The sequence below is a fragment of the Micromys minutus genome (genome assembly GCF_963924665.1).
Source record: "Micromys minutus genome assembly, chromosome: 21".
Taxonomy (NCBI): domain Eukaryota; kingdom Metazoa; phylum Chordata; class Mammalia; order Rodentia; family Muridae; genus Micromys; species Micromys minutus.
Window position 1 is genome coordinate 10,770,644 of NC_137956.1, and position 18,615 is coordinate 10,789,258.

The following is an 18,615-nucleotide window of genomic DNA, read 5'->3' on the forward strand; positions in this document are numbered from 1 at the left end:
CAGATGGGTTCAGAGTAGAATTCTGTGAGACTTTCATAGAATACCTAAAACCAATACTCTTCAAACTATTCCACAAAATAGAGACCGAGGGAACACTACCCAACCCATTCTTTGAAACCACAATTCTGCTCATAAATAAACCACACAAAGACCCTACAATAAAGAACTTCAAAACAATTTCCCTCATGAACATTTATGCAAAAATACACAATGAAATTATTGCAAACCAAATCCAAGAACACATCAAAACAATCATACACCATGATCAAGTAGACTTCAACCTGGGATGCAGGGATGTTTCGATGTATGGAAATCCATCAACATAATCCACCATGTAAACAAACTCCAAAAAAAAAAAAACCCACATGATCATCTCAATAGATGCTGAGAAAGCACTTGCCAACCCTTCTACAACCCTTCATATTAAAATTTTTGGAAAAAGCAGGAATCCAAGGCCCATATCTAAACATAGTAAAAGTAATATACAGCAAACCAGTAGCCAACATCAAACTAAAAATATTGAGAAATTTGAAGCACTCCCATTAAAATCAGGGCCTAGATAAGGTTGCCCACTCTCCCCCTACCTATTCAATATAGTACTGGAAGTTGTGACCAGAGCAATTAGACAACAAAATGAAGTCAAAGGGATTCACATTGAAAAGGAAGGTGTCAAAGTATCACAATTTGCCGATGACATGATAGTATACTTAAGTTACCCCAAAAATTCAACCAGAGAACTTTTACAGCTGATAAACAACTTCTGCAAAGTGGCTGGATATAAAATTAACTCAGACAAATCAGTAGCCTTCCTCTACTCAAAGGATAAACATGCTGAGAAAAAAATTAGGGAAAAGATACCCTTCACAATAATCACAAACAATATGAAACACCTTGGTGTGACCCTAACTAAGCAAGTGAAAGATCTGTATGATAAGAACTTCAAATTTCTGAAGAAGGAAATTGAAGAACATCTCAGAAGATGGAAAAATCTTTCATGCTCATTGACTGGAAGAATCAACACTGTAAAAGTGGCCAGCCATCCTTCCAAAAGCAATCTACAGATTCAATGTAATCCCTTTAAAATTTCTACTCAATATTTCATAGAGTTGGAAAGAAAAATTTGCAAATTCATCTGGAATATCAAAAAACCTAGGATAGCAAAATATATTCTCAACAACAAGAAATTTTCTGCAGGAATCACCATCCCTGACCTCAAGCTATATTAAAAAGCAATTGTATTAAAAACCTGATGGTACTGGTAAAGAGATTGGCAGGTAGATCAATAAAACAGAACTGAAGACCCAGAAATGAACCCTCACACCTATGGTAACAAAGGAGCTAAAAACTTTCAATGGAAAAAGAACAGCCTCTTCAACAAATAGTGTTGGTTCAACTGTCAGTCAGCAAACAGAGAAATGCAAATAGATCTTTTCTTATCTCCTTGTACAAAGCTCAAGTGCATGTGGATCAAAGATCTCCACATAAAACCAGGTACACTGAAACTATTAGAAGAGAAAGTGGGGAAAACCTTAGAACACATAGGCGCCGGAGAAAATTTTCTGAACAGAACATCAATGACCTGTGCTCTAAGGTCAAGAATCAATAAATGGGACCTCATGAAATTGAAAAGTTTTTGCAAAGCTAAGGACAATGTGAAAAAAACAAAATGGCAGCCAACAGATTGGGAAAGATTCTTTACCAATCCCACATCTGATAGCAGTCTAATAAGCAATATATACAAAGAACTCAAGAAATTAGACTCCAGAGAATGAAACAATCCTATTACCAAATGGAGTACAGAGATAAACAAAGAAATCTCAACTGAGGAATACTGAATGGCCTAGAAGCACCTAAAGAAATGCTCAACATCCCTAGTCATCAGGGAATACAAATCAAAACAATACTGAGATTCTACCTCACACCAGTCAGAATGGTTAAGATCAAAAACTCAGATGACAGCAGATGCTGCTGAGGATGCAGAAAAAGAGGAACACTCCTCCACTGTTGGTGGGGTTGTAGGCTGGTACAACCACTCTAAAAATCAGTCTGATGGTTCCTCAGATAATTAGACATAGTACTACCTGAAGACTCAGTTATTCACTTCTGGACATATATCCCAAAGATGCTCCAACATATAATAAGGAGACATGGTTTACCATGTTCATAGCATCCTTGTTTATAATAACCAGAAGCTGGAAAGAACACAGGTGTCCTTCAGTAGAGGAATGGATACAAAAAGTGTAGTACATTTACACAATGAGGTACTACTCAGCTATAAAACAACGAGTTTACAAAATTCCTAGACAAATGAATATAACTAGAGAATATCATCCTGAGTAAATTATTCCAGTCACAAAGAACACACATGATATACATTCACTGATAATTGGATACTAGCCCCAGAAAGCTCTGAATACCCAAGAAACAGATCTTATGAAGCTCAAAAAGAAGGAAGGTCAAAATGTGGAAGCCTCAGTTTTTGTTAAAAATAAAAATTGTGTATTTATCACTATTATGTAACAGATTTTGTGAGCTATAATAATATTTTATAAAATAAATAAATTTTTAAAAAAGAAAAATATTTCTTTGTAAATAGAAAGATAACAAAACATAAACACAGGACAACTGTGATTTCAGAAAAAAACAATTTTTAAAATATTAAATTAACATATAGAAGTTGGTAAAATAAATTATATTTTTCTTATCTCTGTTTTTCCAAAGTAATGAAATACAGCGTCATCCTGATACCCACAAACCCAGTAACCATGTTTCACCATTCAGTTGTCTGTCAAACAGCAGACAAAGGAGATGCTTCTAAATCTGTTTTCCTTGTTTTAAAATATGTCCTCTCTTTGGGGAGTTTCAGACATTTGAACACACTTTCCAAAACCTCATGAAATTCACAACTTTCTATCAGACTGGAGTCCCGCAAGATTTTCAATGTTTGCAGCTGGGCTAAAGAAGTGTGCTCAGAGTCTGGTGTATCCTTCCTTTCATTGGTGGGTACACACCTGGACTCCAACCACATACAAGAAACAGAGCTGAACCTTGGCAAAACTGGTGGGAACAGGAGAGTGGGGTAACACTTGTACATGCAATAACGTTCTAGGTTCTGTATGTGTCCATCTATGTGGTTTCACTACTTAATCCCACATTACAGCATAAGGCTGTTGTTAGTGGCCAACAGCATTGAGTATAGAGGAACAACACTGAATTTCATATTCAGCCACCAGACATTTTCTCTACTTGGTGGCAAAGAGATTCAGTCTGGGACCCTGAATCCAGATAATGCTTTACTTTCATCACATGACTATTTTGACCATTACCCAACAGTTCTCACCTAGGAGAACCAAGGGTCTCTGTTTCCAGAACATTCCCCAGGCATGTTGCAACCTTTACCAGTAAACTTTGTCACCAACAAATCTGACTTAAAACAAACACACACATCTGAAAAGTTGCTACCACTTCTTAATGACTAAGAGACTAATGTGCTTTGTTTAAAAAAAAGAATTCTTTCATCTCTACGTACAAATACCTAAGCCAGCTCAAACATTTGGAAAAGTAACCGGAACTTTTTTAAATGAAAAAATTATTTCTTTCACTTTAAAATAAATTGCTCAATATTTATTCTATGCTGTCCTTTCTATAAGATTAGTAATTCCAAAGCACACTCTCCAGTGATATGTGTATGTGTTCTTCTCAATAAACTTGTTGATACATTTCTTCTTCTATAAATAATGGTATTGTTTCTTGTAAGATGAATTTAGATGCTGCATATTGATCATATCTGCCCACTACTACCCACCTGTGCACGTAGGCAGCACTGACTCAATCGTTATTAATGACAATACGAAACCAGATGTGATGTTGGGCGGGAGATTGAGTGGGGTGCTTTTAAATACATTATAGTGATTACTGGTGGTACACGAAGTGTTATTCTGGGTAGAAAAACAACTTGAGAAACAAAACTGAGTTACCTCTTTCTTAGATGAGTCAAGAAGTTGCAGCAGGATGTCACCATGTCAGAACTTTCAAAAGCATACACTTCTCAGAGTTACAGCGTTACATAGGTTTAATGTGGGAGAAAGTTCATTTTGTCTATTCAACATATTCCTTTTACTGATGAGGAAATTGAGAGGCTAAGCAAGTTTTCTCAGCTATGTTTGCAGACGCCCAGGCCTTCTTTCTTCTCACACTTTCACCTTGCATAACTCAATGAACCCCAACAATAAAAGGTGAAGGATTTGACAAACATTTAAAGTTTCCTAGTAACTTTGTGGTACAAAGAAACCAATAATTACATTTATAATTTTGAAAAAGCATTTTATACCTTTGAATAAACCGACCCAATATTCTGTCCACTGGGAAGCTGGTAGACCTGAGGTCATGTAGCCTTATCCCTCATCTTCCTTTCCTTCAGTTCTCATTATCAGGTAAACTCAACCAGTATTTGAAGAAAATTGAGCTGGTTGTCCTTTTTCCTCTATGGTCAAGGACTCCAGCTATGTCACTGTCCATGTAGCTCTGAAGTAATGACATGAAGATCATTTCTCTCTTCATCATAAAATATAACATGATGTTATGGACTGATAGGTAACTATCTTAAAATTCATTTGGTGAAACGTTAGCATGAAGTCTAATGCCATCAAGAGATAAAACAAAAGATGAAAGACATCAAGTACAAGAATGTCTACTCTATTCAGCATAGTACTTGAGTCTTAACTGGAGTAATAAGACAAGAAAGGAAAATAAATTTATGCAAATAGAAAAATATAGTGTAAAATATCACTTCATAAAAGAAGTATGACCCTATACAAAAGAGACCTTCAAGGTATTGCAAAAAAAAAATCATTAGAGCTGATAAACACTTTTAGCAAAGTGTCAAGATTCATAATGATACAAAATCAACATATGAAAATCAGTAGTTCCCCTTATACCTGTGCAAGCATGCCAGGAAGGAAGCCAGTGAAACAAGGCCACTCACAATAAATAAAAATGCAATACTTGGGAATAAGGCTAAACAAAAAAATAATAAAATAAAAGGTGTATTTTAAAACATCTTTAAAATACTGAAGAAAGGATTTGAGAAAGATACAGGAAGATAGAACAAATCTCTCATTCTCATGAGCTGAAAAATCAAAATCATGAAAACAGCCATCCCAAACAGAAGCTATCTTCAAATTTAATGCAATCCTAAGCAAAATTTCAATTTTTAATAGACATAGAAAATCTCAAACTTTATATGGAAGCATAAAATCCCAAGGACAGTTAAAACAGTCTTAATCCAAAAGGATACTGTGAGCAGGATAAGCCTATCTGATATCAAAGTATGCTATAAAGCTACAGGAGTAACAACACCACAACACTACCATTAACCCAACTATGCAACTATAGATACCTTATTTTTTATTTATTCTTCCCTCATACAATGCATCCCAACACAGCATTCCCTCCCTCCACACCTCCAAAACCCTCCCCACCTCCCCTCTACCCCAGATCCACTGCTCCTCCATTTCCCTTCAGCAAGAGCCGAGCTTCTAGGGATAGCAAAGATGATGTAACGAGATGCAATATGACTAGGCATGAGCCTTCCTATCGAGGCCAGAGGAGGCAAGACAACTGGGAGGATACAACCCCAAATATCCTACCAGGGAACTCTGACAGCCAATAAACACATTCAGCAAAGTGGCTGGATGTAAGATACTCAAAAATATCAGTAACCCTCCTATATACAAATGCCAAATTAGCTAGAAATCAGGAAAACAATACCCTTCACGTTAGTCACCTACAATATAGAATATCTTAAGATAGTCCTAACCAAGCACATGAAAGACCTGTATGACAAGAACTTCAAGTCTTTAAAGAAAGAAGTTGAAATAAATATCAGAAGATGTAATGACCCCCCCCCCCACTGCTCATGGACTGATACTATTAACATTGTGAAAATGGTTATCCTACCAAAAACAATCTACAGATTCAACACAATACCTAACAGAATTCCAGCATGATTCCTTAGAGATGTTGAAAGAACAATACTCAGTTTCACATAGAAAAATCTAGAATAGCAAAAAAATAATCTTTATCAATAAAAAGAAATTCTAGAGGTAATACCATTGCTGATTTCAAGCTCTGCTATAGAGCAACCTGATTTTTAACAAAGATGCTAAGACATGTACTGGAGAAAAGGCAATTTTAATAAATGACACTTGGAAAACTGGGTTTTGCCATACAGAATGACGATTAAACCCTTTTCCTTTAAGACTACATTTATTTTTAATTACATGTGTGGGAGCAGTTTATATGCATTTTATTGCCTGGATCTGGAACAAACAATTGTGAGCCTTGAGATATGAAGCCTGGGAAATCGGGTGCTCTGCCTGAGCCAAACATCCTCTTAATCCTTACACCTCTCCAGCTCTAAAACTAGATTTTTATCTCTCACTCTGTACTAATTCAGTTCCAAATGGGTCAAGGACCCTACCACCCCAAAACTACTAGAGGAAAAAAGAAGGCAGTATCCTTCAACACATAGGCACAGGCAAGTAATGTCTAAATGGGACTCTGGTAGCACATGAAATGGGATCAATAACTGACCTCACAAAACAATAAGTTTCTAACACATAAAGAAAAATCTCCTTCATAAGAGATGGTCCAAAGAATGGTAGACGATCTTTGCCAGCTACACATAGGAAATTCTAGAATGTACAAAGAATTCTGGAAGCTAAGCATCAAAGAAACAAAGCCCTTAATTTAAAAATGGGTTAGAGCCTACTTAGAAAAAAAAAAAACAGTAAGTGTATAGCACCCTCTCAGAGTGGGGTACACCTAGACCTTAAATAGTTAATAACTCAAGAGCTAAAAAGATAGTCTTGTGGCAATTTTTGGTATTTAAAAATCATTATGTTTAGTCTATAAACACCAAGAAAACTTTGACTATTTCCATGTTATGTTTGTTTTACATGTACTCTATGCTTCTTGTAACTAGTAAGATTTCAATGCATGCTATCAAACCTTTAAAAAAATCAAGTACTGACAAAGTGGGCTAGAGAACTGAACAGATGGCTCTCAAAGGAAGAGGTAGAAATGGCTAGGAAACACTTTTAAAAGTGTTCATCATCTGTAGTTATCATGGAAATACATATTAAAACGATTTGAAGATTCCATGTCTAGCCAGTCATATCGTCTATCATAAAGGTTACAGGATGAGAACAAATGCTGGGTTAGATGTGCATAAAGAGTAAACTTTATACCTGTTGCTGGGAGTGTTAAATGAAAGACACTTTGAAAATTAATATAAATACTTTGATTTTCAAAAGAACAAAGGAAGGAGGGAGGGAGGGAAGAAGAGAAAGAGGGAAGGAAAGAAGGAAGAATACTATCGAGAAATAGAACCGCTATATGACCCAGCAATATCACACCTGAGGATGTACCCAGAAGACTACATATCTTCCTTAAGATATACATGCAGATCGATGGTCACTGTTACTCCACTCCCAATAGTTAAGAAATGGAGTCGGCCCTATCCATCAAGAGATGAAGACATCACACACCTTAGTTGAAGAATACAAAGAAACCAAACCGAAACTGGCCAAAAGTTATTATTAAAAAACAAGGGGAGGGGAGCAGTAACCACTAGCCCTCCTCATCTTTCAACCTTGTGTGGTGTGATTCCAGCAACAGAGAAAGGGGTGCTAAACAGTATAATGGGGGGTGTGACTATTTATGGGTAATAAATTGATTTCTGATTGGACTTGAGCCCTGATCCATTTGAAGGCAGTTCATGCCTGAGTCAAAGGTCTAGGCTAGAAAGTCATAGGCATGAGGGGGGGGGGGGCTCTACTATTTTTGTTTTGAAGAATAAATATAATGTCAAATGGCTTCCTTAATATTTATGTTTATACCCATGGACTAGTACTGTCCTTGACCTTAATTTTTAAAATGTCTCTTTGTAGGAAGCAGTAATTAACAATTATCATACAGATTTATAGCTGGCTAAGATGCTGAAACTATATGACTGTTGAGTGCTCAGGACTGATGAGGAAACTCACATCAAAGTTCAAGGAACACTGGAAAAAACTGTAAATAGAAAGAATGTGATATCTGGATGCATAGTAAGGCAATGAAAGGTTGTCCTGTGGGTATTCTGTGGCCATGGTGGGTTTTTGCAAAATCTACACATTCATGCATAGGAACTAGACAAGAATGAGCCTGTAAACTTTCAGTCATGGATGGGGAGTGGGGCTCATGGGTCTTCCCACACAGACAGGAGCAAATGGCAGTCAAGAGAAGAGTTGCTGGAGAAGAAGTCATTGTCTTGAATGATGTAGACACTGGTGAGTTATTTGTGATCCAGAAGAGAACTCCACATTTATGCCCACAAGAGTAACACTGGCTAAACCCAATGGACCACAAAGCAAAAAAAAATCAGCAATAATGATTTTTTAAAGACATGAAAATGGGATGGAGACTAGGAGGGAGGGAGGAGAATATTGGAGAGAGACTAGGAGGCGCATAAGAGAGGGAGCAGGGCTGAGTATTATATGTGTACATGAAGCTGTCAATTTACACGCTGAGGGAAAGTTTCATAATCTCTGTACTTCATCATTCCTCTCTGATGGGGGTACTGGCAAACACACAGAGACTGCTGTGTCTCTTGTGTCATACTCTGGATTCCTTTTACATAGCTCTCTGGTGATGCTACTGCCAATGCCAGCAGCCTGCAGTGCTGCCAACGCCACAGTTGCTGCCATCAATCCACGCAAGGGTGTCCAGGACTCTTCCATACCACACATCAAGCACACTTGTATTCTGGCTCTTCATATCCTATGGAGATTCTGTGAAAGACAGCTCCGTTTGTACTCATGGCCATGGCTGGAGAGGCTGCGTTGGAGATCATTCAGAATGAGAAGCTAGCTACTCATGTTTGTAGATTACTGCTTTTCATGAACAAAAAACCCAAGTACCCCATCTTTCTCTTCCTCTGGGGTATGTTTCTTCCTGTGACTCCTCAACATACCTTGAAAAAAGTCCTGGAAATGTGTCAAATAATCAACTTTTCATATGTGTTTAAGGCTTAAGAGTATGCTATTTAGGCTTAGTTTGGGGTTTCTGAAATGTATCAAATAATATATAGTACAGTACAAACACACACACACACATGCATGCATGCATGCACACATACACTTAGCTATATATATATATACATATATATATATATATATATATATATATATATATATATGTCATGTCTGCACAGCTCAAAGTTTTTAAAACACCAGTCCACATTGACCTAGATAATATAGAGCCAAGAACATGAAGTCCCTAACCTCAAGGATTTGCATTCTCCGGGTGGCTGGCCTTACATGGGCAGAAGCATAGATGCACTCAAAGCCTCTACAGACCAGATGAATTCAGCACCACATCTCAGACAGCCTTGCAATCCTTTCTAATACACTTTCACCAGTCAGCACAGCCATCCAAACATGGGCTTATTACCAAAAGAAAAATCATTCTCAGCTTTTTGAAATCTCAGCAAAATTGAAAAATAAAAATGTATCCCAAAGAATCATCATTATGTGGACTCTTAAGATTATAGAGTTGGGACTATAGGAGCCAGAGGGACTAATACTACCAGAAGAATATGACCCAAAAAATCGACTGAGCAGGGCTTATAGGGGCTAGCAAAGACTGAAGCAAGAATCGTGGAGCCTACAGAAATCTGAATATATGTTGTGTTTGTTTGGCTTGGAGTATTTGGGACTTCAAACAGTGGGAGTAAATTCTGTCCCTGACTCTTGCGGGTTCTTCTTACCCTTTTCCTCCTACTGGGTTGCCACATCCAGCCTTGATATGAGGGTTTGTACCTTGTCGCGTTGCATCTTGTTATGCTAACCCTAACCCTACCCTAACCCTAACCCTAACCCTAACCCTAACCCTAACCCTACCCTAACCCTAACCCTAACCTGAACCTTTTTTTTTTTGGGGGGGGGGTTGATGTCTTTGAGAAGCCTGCTCCATTCTGAAGCAGAGGAGCAGTGGGTCTGGGGGAGAGAAGATTTGTGGGGGAACTGGAAGGACTGTAGAGAGGGGAAATTGCAGTTGGGATGAAGAATAAATATGAGAGAAGAATAAATAAAAAGAGTAAAATGATTTGTGCAGTTTGGCAAATGGAAATATCCTAAACAAATATATAATGTCTGTGATATAGGTGATGTATGGATGATTCTACTCTAGATAAAAGTAGTATTTTCTAGCAAAATAATAGAAACGTAGTTGGTGCTCCCATGCTTCCAAATTCCCTTAGGTATTGCCATCATAGATTAGCAATGTTCTACTGTGGCTATTAATTTTATGAACAATGTTGCACCGTTCAAGCATTGTTGCAGTCGAATACATGCATATTTCTTTGCTTCTAATAAATTCTTAGGGTAAAACTACCTGCCTGAAAGCATATTGTTGAATAGTTGGGTCTCTGTACATATTCCACTTAAGGAAAGCTACAGAAAGTAAATCTTACCTGTGTTCTCCTGAATGTTAGACTGTATGTTTCCTAAGAAAACTCTTTTAAAAGACTATGAGAAATGCTCATTTCCTGGGAAAGTATTATGTCAAAGGAAGAAAAGTGCTAGATGAAGAGGCAAAAATGAAGATACTATGAATTAATCGGAGCTGGGCTTCAGCCTCTCTGGGGGCTGATGGGGTGGGTAACTCAGTGTGGCTTTGATGCTCAGCATTGTAGAAATTGACTTTTAATAAAATGTTGGATCAAGTACTGTTGCTTACTGTGTGTTTGAGATCTTTCAAGCGTTCTGTGCGCTCACATCTGCACCAGGATGCTGCCTATCTCTCCTCCTTCTCATCCCTTCCTACAAAACCTCCCACTGAAAGTCTAAGCCACATGAGCTGGGTACCACTATGTGCACATTACAGACAGGGCAGTTTTCAATCCTGTAAAATGGGATCATTACAGTTACATTGCCCATGTTCCTTCTTGTTTTTATTAGTTTTTTTGAGACATTTTGGTCAGATCTGTCCCTTCCCTACCCAAACAACTTGTGTCCTCTTTTGTTTTCCCCTTAATATATCAACTAGCATTTATACTGCTCATATACTCTTGGATATATGGTCTTCAATGGAGGGTGGTCCACCAGAAGCCACACCCTTAAAAAAGTGACTGTCATTCTCCTAGAAGCTAGTAGCTGTCAGTGGATCCCCATGTACCCAACTCAGAAATAAAAGCGTCATTTTAAAAAATAACATATCATCACTGAAAAGCACAGACCCCACAATAAGAGCCCCTAATAAAAAGGCAAAGAACATATTAAGCAATTGGATAATGGTTATAACTTCAGCCAAGCAACTCAAAGAAGATGGGGGACGGGTGAAATAGAGGAGCCAATCCAAAACATGGAAACAGAATTTGAATTTTTGAGATCTACGCATTTTTGCAAGCCTCACAACAGCTCACACAATAGTTTCACATAGTGCTGTGAATGCCTTAGTCCACGTGTACTGCATGACTGTGAACCTGACTCTGCGAATGCCTTAGTCCATGTGTACTGCGTGACTGTGAACCTGACTCTGCGAATGCCTTAGTCCATGTGTACTGCGTGACTGTGAACCTGACTCTGCGAATGCCTTAGTCCATGTGTACTGCGTGACTGTGAACCTGACTCTGCGAATGCCTTAGTCCATGTGTACTGCATGACTGTGAACCTGACTCTGCATCATCTGTAAAGAATAGGAGTTTGCCTTCGCACTGCTCTACAGTTTGGAGTTCAAGATCAAGACACTGAACATGTGTCTGGAGAAGGCTTGGTTTATTTATTTATATTTTAGTAGAGATGGAGAGACTCCCATGTGTCCTCACACAGAGAAATGAATAAGTGTCAAAAAGAGGAAAAAAGACAGCTGCTCTATCTTGTGTCATTCCCCTCAAAATCTTTAACAAGATCCTAACTTCACCCATTAGGTCTCTAACCACACAGCTTAACTACCCTCTCACCTTAAAAAACCCCCATCCTCAGAAGAACCACACTGGCTATTTTCAGTGTATAAATTGAGGGGACATTCTGACCATAGCATCTCCTAATAGAGAATATGAATAGCCTACAACAACCCAGGCATAGGGGCAGTTAGGTGGGTGTTGGATTCAAAGCCAGCCTGGGATATATATCAATATTCTATCTCAAAAAGAAAAAAGAAAAGAAAAGAAAAAAGCAAACCTATAGGATTTTAAAATGCCATCTAACATTCATGACCTATTGATTGCAAAGAATCTCCAATGAATAAAACATGGAGAGAAACCTTTAGAAAAAAAAACAATAAATCAGGGCAGGTAGGCAGGTGGCTTTGAGATGCTGCTCTTGAATAAGACCGGAGTTTGGTTCCCAGTGATTATACCAGAAGGGCTCAAACTGCCTGTCTCTCTAGCTCAAGGAAAAATAATACCCTCTTCTGGCCTCTGCAGGTACCTGCACTCATGTGTATTCTATACATCTACACACACACACACACACAGAGAGAGAGAGAGAGAGAGAGAGAGAGAGAGAGAGAGAGAGAGAGAGAGGAGTTAAAAATAATTTTTTAAATTTTAAATAAATCAAGGAGCTTCTAATTCAAGATGTCTGATGAAGCATGTTTCTCTTGACCACTCAAAAGTTTTAAAGTTAAACTCACAACCAAAAGAAAGCTGGTAGAAGAGAAGAAGTATGCTATAATTTTCTGGGTAAAAGGAAATGGAAGTAAACTGTGGGGTGAAACTAATGGGGACCTTCTAAGTCCTGAGTGTGCCCAGTCAGGGAGAAAAATCCCACAGAGCCTCCGTTATCATGCTGAACTTACAAGAGGGTTCCATGGAACTCTTGGAGGTCATCTCCTTCTGCATTACAGACATAGTAGTAGCAGTAACTAGGCAGTGAACAAACCAGACTGCCCATCCCTGTGGATGAATAAATGCATTTAGATTGAGGAATGATTGCATACATCTGGATGAGCTGATGGATGGATGGATGGATGGATGGATGGATGGATGGATGGATGGATAGATGGATGGATGGATAGATGGGTGGATGAATAGATGGATGAAGAGATGGATGGACAGACAGACAGATGAAATGGATGTACCTATAGGAGAGCAGAGCAGACATCCTGACAAAATTCTGCAGGAATTCCCAGCTGAGAAGCTGAGCGCCACTGCAAAAACAGCCAGGATTGGCAAAGATTTTACTTCACTTCCCGCAGGCTTAAGAGAACCCCACTCTCTGCAATAAGCTTGTTAATTCATGCTGACATTTTCTGCCTTCAGCCTCACACTATGACATGATATCCCTAGAGAAATTACAACAGGTTTGAAAAAAGCAATCCTACTGGCTCTGTGATCTTCTAAGATGAAGGTTATCGAGTCTGTGCTTAAAATCAGGAGGCAATCTCTAAGCACCATATCCTGATATTTACAAAGGCAGGGGGCCTATTTTATAGAACCAGGTGGAGAGGTACCAGAATGTTGCCTAGAGGCCACTCATGCAAGGAAATGCCCATTTAACTCAGAAAATTCACGACAGGACTCTTGGAAAATATTTAAGCAGAAAGCACTTGCAACAGGACAGCAATTAAACCACAGCCATCCCCAAAAAATTATCTGAAAAAATCATCTCCTTGTTTTCATGAAGGTTATGTAGCAATGTAATTCCATCGCGAAGATTTTCCTCATTCCCATCCCCTGTGGGGAATCGTGTTTGGGGCTAAACTTATACATAATTGTAATTCCCATGAAGACGACTTAAAAATACCCACCCCACGTTCCCCCCTCCCCCGGGCTACCTCATACAGTGCGTGCTCTAAATGTCACTTTGAAAGCTGAGTTACAGCCTGCAATCCATCTGCCTCACTTCTGTATTTGCCGTCACACACAGCCACATCAAAAGAGCCATTCAAACAGCATATCCCGGACTTACATTAGCAGCAGACACTGCTTTAATTAGCAGTGGATCTCAAAAAGGCTGGATGGCTTCAAGAACTGGATTTGAACCAGAGAGCAGAAACCTGGATCCTTATCAGTTTCACTTCTTAACTCCCCCTGGGTTCTAACCGTCTGCCCTCGCTTTTGTTAACAAGAAGAAAAGGAAACAGGAGCGCTGGCTAGGATTTTGCCTTTCTTGTACTTCTACGTGGGGTTTTTTTTTCCCCTCAACCTGCTGTGATGCGGAGGGGCTAAAATTAAAGCAGGGAGCGAAGGAGGCTATCTGTGCCCGGTGCTTTGCAGGGGGTGGTTAAAAAACTCTGAAACAGGAGTCAGAGCTGAAGAAGCCATTTTGGAAATGACGTTGAAAACAAGTTTCTTGTGTGTACTAAGTTTTCACTGCTGATAAAAACACTATTTCTCTATTCCTCTTCTCTCTCTCTCTCTCTTTGCCTCTACTACCTTCTTAACTCTCCCATGACCTGAATAAACTCTATTCTGTACTTTTTAAAAAAAGTGTAATACTATGAGAAAATACTACTTTATTTTGATCTTTCTATACAAAGATCATTTTTACATTTTCCTCCCGTCAGTCTTCCCCAATAGTCTCCTATGAACAACTTACTCAATCTATTGTTTCTCAGTTAAAAAAAAAAAAATTGCAAAAATAGACAATTTAATACATGAGTATTAAACTGTGGATTTTATATCTTAAAAAGTACTTATTTAATAGCAATAACTTCTACCAACACATTTTGAATATAAAAAAATAAACTTCCTCAAGATCGCTTAGATTTGCAAAGGATTTACTGAATCTGTCACAGGGGGACATTTTCAAATACTTGTAAAATGTTACACAGTACGAGATCCCTCGAAAAACCAATCTAACCTCCTCTCACTTTGTAGATAAGGGAACCACAGGTTAAGTGATTTGTCAAAGGTCACATAAACATAACTTTTTTCTAATGCTGCACTCTTTGAAGGATCCCAGCAGCACTTGGAAGTCCTCACTGCACCCAGTTACCTGCAGGCACTTAATGTGGATCTTTACAGGTAGGTGAGGATGGAACCAGAACACCCAGTTCATCTTTTCTGCAGTCTCGCCGTCCTTTGTGGGTGTGTAGTAGGACTTCAGATCCCACTCCCTTCGGTGGATCTTACATCCTCTCTTCTTTACTTAGTGGCCATGGGTTCTTCAAGATTATTTTTATTATTTATTTGTTGCTGACTCTATGAGAGAAGGGACTAGGAATGTGGCAGGGTGGGACTGCTGTTGTGAAAGAGAAACACAGAGAAAGCAACGCTTACTTGCTATCACAGTGTGTGCAGACCTCTTCACCCGAAATAAAGCCAGAATTCCCTTACTGCTTGTAGAGCTATGGAACACCTCCTGTCTTCAGATAGCATTATCTTAATGAGAGAACTCTCCAATGCCTGGTACAGAAGGAACAATCCTACAGCCTCCTTAGTGGGCTCTCGAAGAGTTTTTGACTCCCTGAGAAATAAAACTAAATTACGAACGATAAATAAGTTAGCAATGCCATCCCTTAAGATTCATAAGTGGTGCTGAAACCAGAAACCCAGAGCAACCTGCCCTGAAAGTCCCTTTGCTTGGACTCTGGATGAGGGACAATTACTAAGGAACTTCCTGTAGCCTCTGCCTATCTGGTTTTTAAAAATAGTTATTTCCGAAGACTATTTTGGATAATGACTTATTGTAGAGTACAGGCACTCTTTGTAGAAAAGAACCCAATACATAAATGGCATAATGTTAACTGAGCCATCTTGGAAAGTGCCAGGTAGAAGGGTTAAATGCACAGTAGGCAAACCAAATATGGTACAAAGAGCAACCTCGTTGTTAAACCACGCTAGAATGCCCAACATTGCCCATGAGACATACACACATGTGCACATGCATGCACATATGCATACACACACACACACACACACACACACACACGCACACTCACACCCTCACCAACACACATACAGCAACAGCATAAGAGAATTGAGATACAGGTATAACTTAGCCCACACCCACTAAGTAATCAGACAGAATGGTCACACAAGGCAACTTTATCAGCAAAATCACAGTACATACCATAGAGACAATCATTTGCTTGTTTTGAGAAATGAAGAAATGAATGAAACAAAGTTTTAAAAACAGTTAAGCTCATACCAACGAAAAGGGTAGTTTTATCTTTCCTGTATATTAACTAGCACCAAAATGAACTTTTTTTGTATTATAGAAAGTTTCCTGTGAGGAATACTGTATAAATCAGAAGCAACATTCATGTCACAATTAACAAGTAACACACCAGAAATAATAGCAACAAAAACATTTTTACCCTGTCTTCCGTATTGAGTACTTGGTGGCAATTAACTCTAATAAGGCACAATTAAAAAGAAAAATGAATAGGGAGATGGTGTGAGAAAATACATTACTGCAGGAAATACTCTGTAATTGTCCCATTGCTAAGAGATTCTGATGAATAATTATGAACTTGCTACCACAAATCTACATGAGAAACTGGAATGTCTGTGCCGTATGTGCTTAGAATATTCCTAAACTATTAAATTTATGCTTATTATTCATAATCTGCTTAAAATACCTAAAGTTCACTGCTCTTCTTAAAGACAGAGCCTTTTCTACATTTGCTCTGTCACCTTATTCAAAATAGCCACCGAGAAATACACATTGATTTGAAAACCTCTTTTCCTAAGACTGTTTCTGTCTGTAACATACCCAACAAAATACAATGTCATCAGATAATCAGCCAGGAGTTAAACCAAAAGCATTGTTCTTGCATGTTCCCCTTTGCTAACAAGGTTGTTCTCAGAAAGCAATTTATTTCCCTTCTATTTATGGAGTTAAGACTTTTACTTAAAGAGTTCTATTTCCCTGGGTTATCACAATTTTAGAGGATAATCTTTCATATTTTACATTTTGCTCACAATGATTAATACTTTAATTTTGTTTCTTTTCACTGTACTCAAAAACTAATCAAAACTAATTTCTCTCTGAATTAAAAATAATTATAAGATACTATGTAAACTTACATACTGTAACTTTGGTCATCTTGAAATTCAAAGTGAGTCAATCATTAAACATGAAGAGTAAAATTTAACTTTTCATCTTCTTATGTCATACATTCTGTTAGAATTCTAATCATCAGGAGCCTTCCTCACCTCCCCGGAGAGCTCCTTTTCCTAAACAGTATTTATGACACTCCAAAATTAACTACGGTCTTACTTTGCATCTAACAAGCTGGAATGTAAAATGAGGTAAGGCCCGAGCTGCCTTGTTACTGTTATAAGCTGTCACTGAGCCTTCAATACTCGAAACAATAAGACTGTCCTTTGAGACACATCACAATAACACATTAGGAGCTGATAGCTTCATACATGAAACTTAGTTGGTTTTATCATCTCAAACCACATTATGTTAGAATGCCCTAAGGTAAAGGACTATTTTTACTATGTTAATACATGAATAGTTTCTTTTCATTTCAAGATTTCAATTACTATAAATGTGAGTAACTTTTTTGCTAACACGCTGTAGTTGTAAATAAGAGTTGCTGGGGATCCACCCCATATGCAGCCACCAAACCCAAGCACTATGGCTGATGCCAAGAAGTGTTTACTGGCAGGAACCAGACATGGGTGTCTCCTCAGAGGCTCTCCCGGAGTCATACTGATATATATGAGGATGCCTGCAGCTAAACATCAGACTGAATATGGGGACTCCAATGAAAGAGCTAGAGAAAGGATTGAAGGAGCTGAAAGGTTTGAAACCTCATGAGAAGAACAACATTATCAACAGCCAAGGCACCAAAGTGGAGAGGGTCATTAGGAGAGGGAGCACCTTCATGGAAGCAAGTGGAGGGAGGAGAGAGAGGAAAAAGTAGGGTATAACATTTGAAATGTAAATGCAGAGAATATCCAATAAAATTGAAAAAATATATAAAATAAAAAACAAAAAGACTTGCTCTGAAAAACAGCCAAGATATTTTGCACTGGTTTTGCTTGTTTTCTTTAAGACATATTAACTAGAAATTTAAAGCTGTCTTTAAACTACTCCAAAATTTACTTTATGTTACAAATTTTTGTGACACCTACTTGAAGTTACTGTTCTATTAGATTCAAGTTAACATATCAAATTATATATAAAAATCCAAAGACTAACTTACATTACAATATGTGGTCTCCTATTTACATTCCAGAGCACACAGTTCTTCAGAACACTGAACCCCTGGTAGCATGTTAAGACATGTCACACTCATTCATTAGCTTAACATACTAAAATCAAGCTCTAATGTAGCCCACAGATGCATGTTAAATATAAGTCTCAAAAAGTACATTTCATAGTGCTTTCTGAATATTCCTGAGTAGAGCCCCTTTGGAGGAAGTCATTAAAATAAAATCAGAGTTCCTAAGAACACAGTTGGGGATGCTCAGGACAAGAAAGACAAAAGACCTAATGTCTGTGATGGTAAAAATGACCGGGAAAAGGTCACAAAAAGCCCCTCCCCTCCCCATCCCTACCACATTCCTTAAAAAATTAGTTTTAGTGTAATCTGCCTTTACACATTCCATGACTAATAAGCCAGCATGCATCCTAGCTGGTTTCTTCAGTATATTGTATGGAGTTGTAA

General features: G+C 38.2%; 1 protein-coding gene across 30 annotated transcripts in view; it reads right to left on the reverse strand.

Annotated features, from left to right (window-relative positions):
- MLIP (muscular LMNA interacting protein) overlaps positions 1-18,615 on the reverse strand; it is a 254,915-nt gene that overhangs the window by 233,027 nt on the left and 3,273 nt on the right. For 10 of the 30 annotated variants that reach the window (XM_080934377.1, XM_080934389.1, XM_080934376.1 and 7 more), the window contains exon 1: positions 14,985-15,081. The exons of 18 other annotated variants lie outside the window; for them this stretch is intronic. In XM_080934377.1, coding sequence (XP_080790503.1) covers positions 14,985-15,047 — 63 coding nt within the window. In that variant the 5' untranslated portion in view covers positions 15,048-15,081. Of the gene's footprint in view, positions 1-13,955; positions 14,064-14,984; positions 15,082-18,615 lie in introns of those variants that run through there. 2 more of the 30 variants (XM_080934383.1, XM_080934370.1) reach the window with 2 other exon arrangements.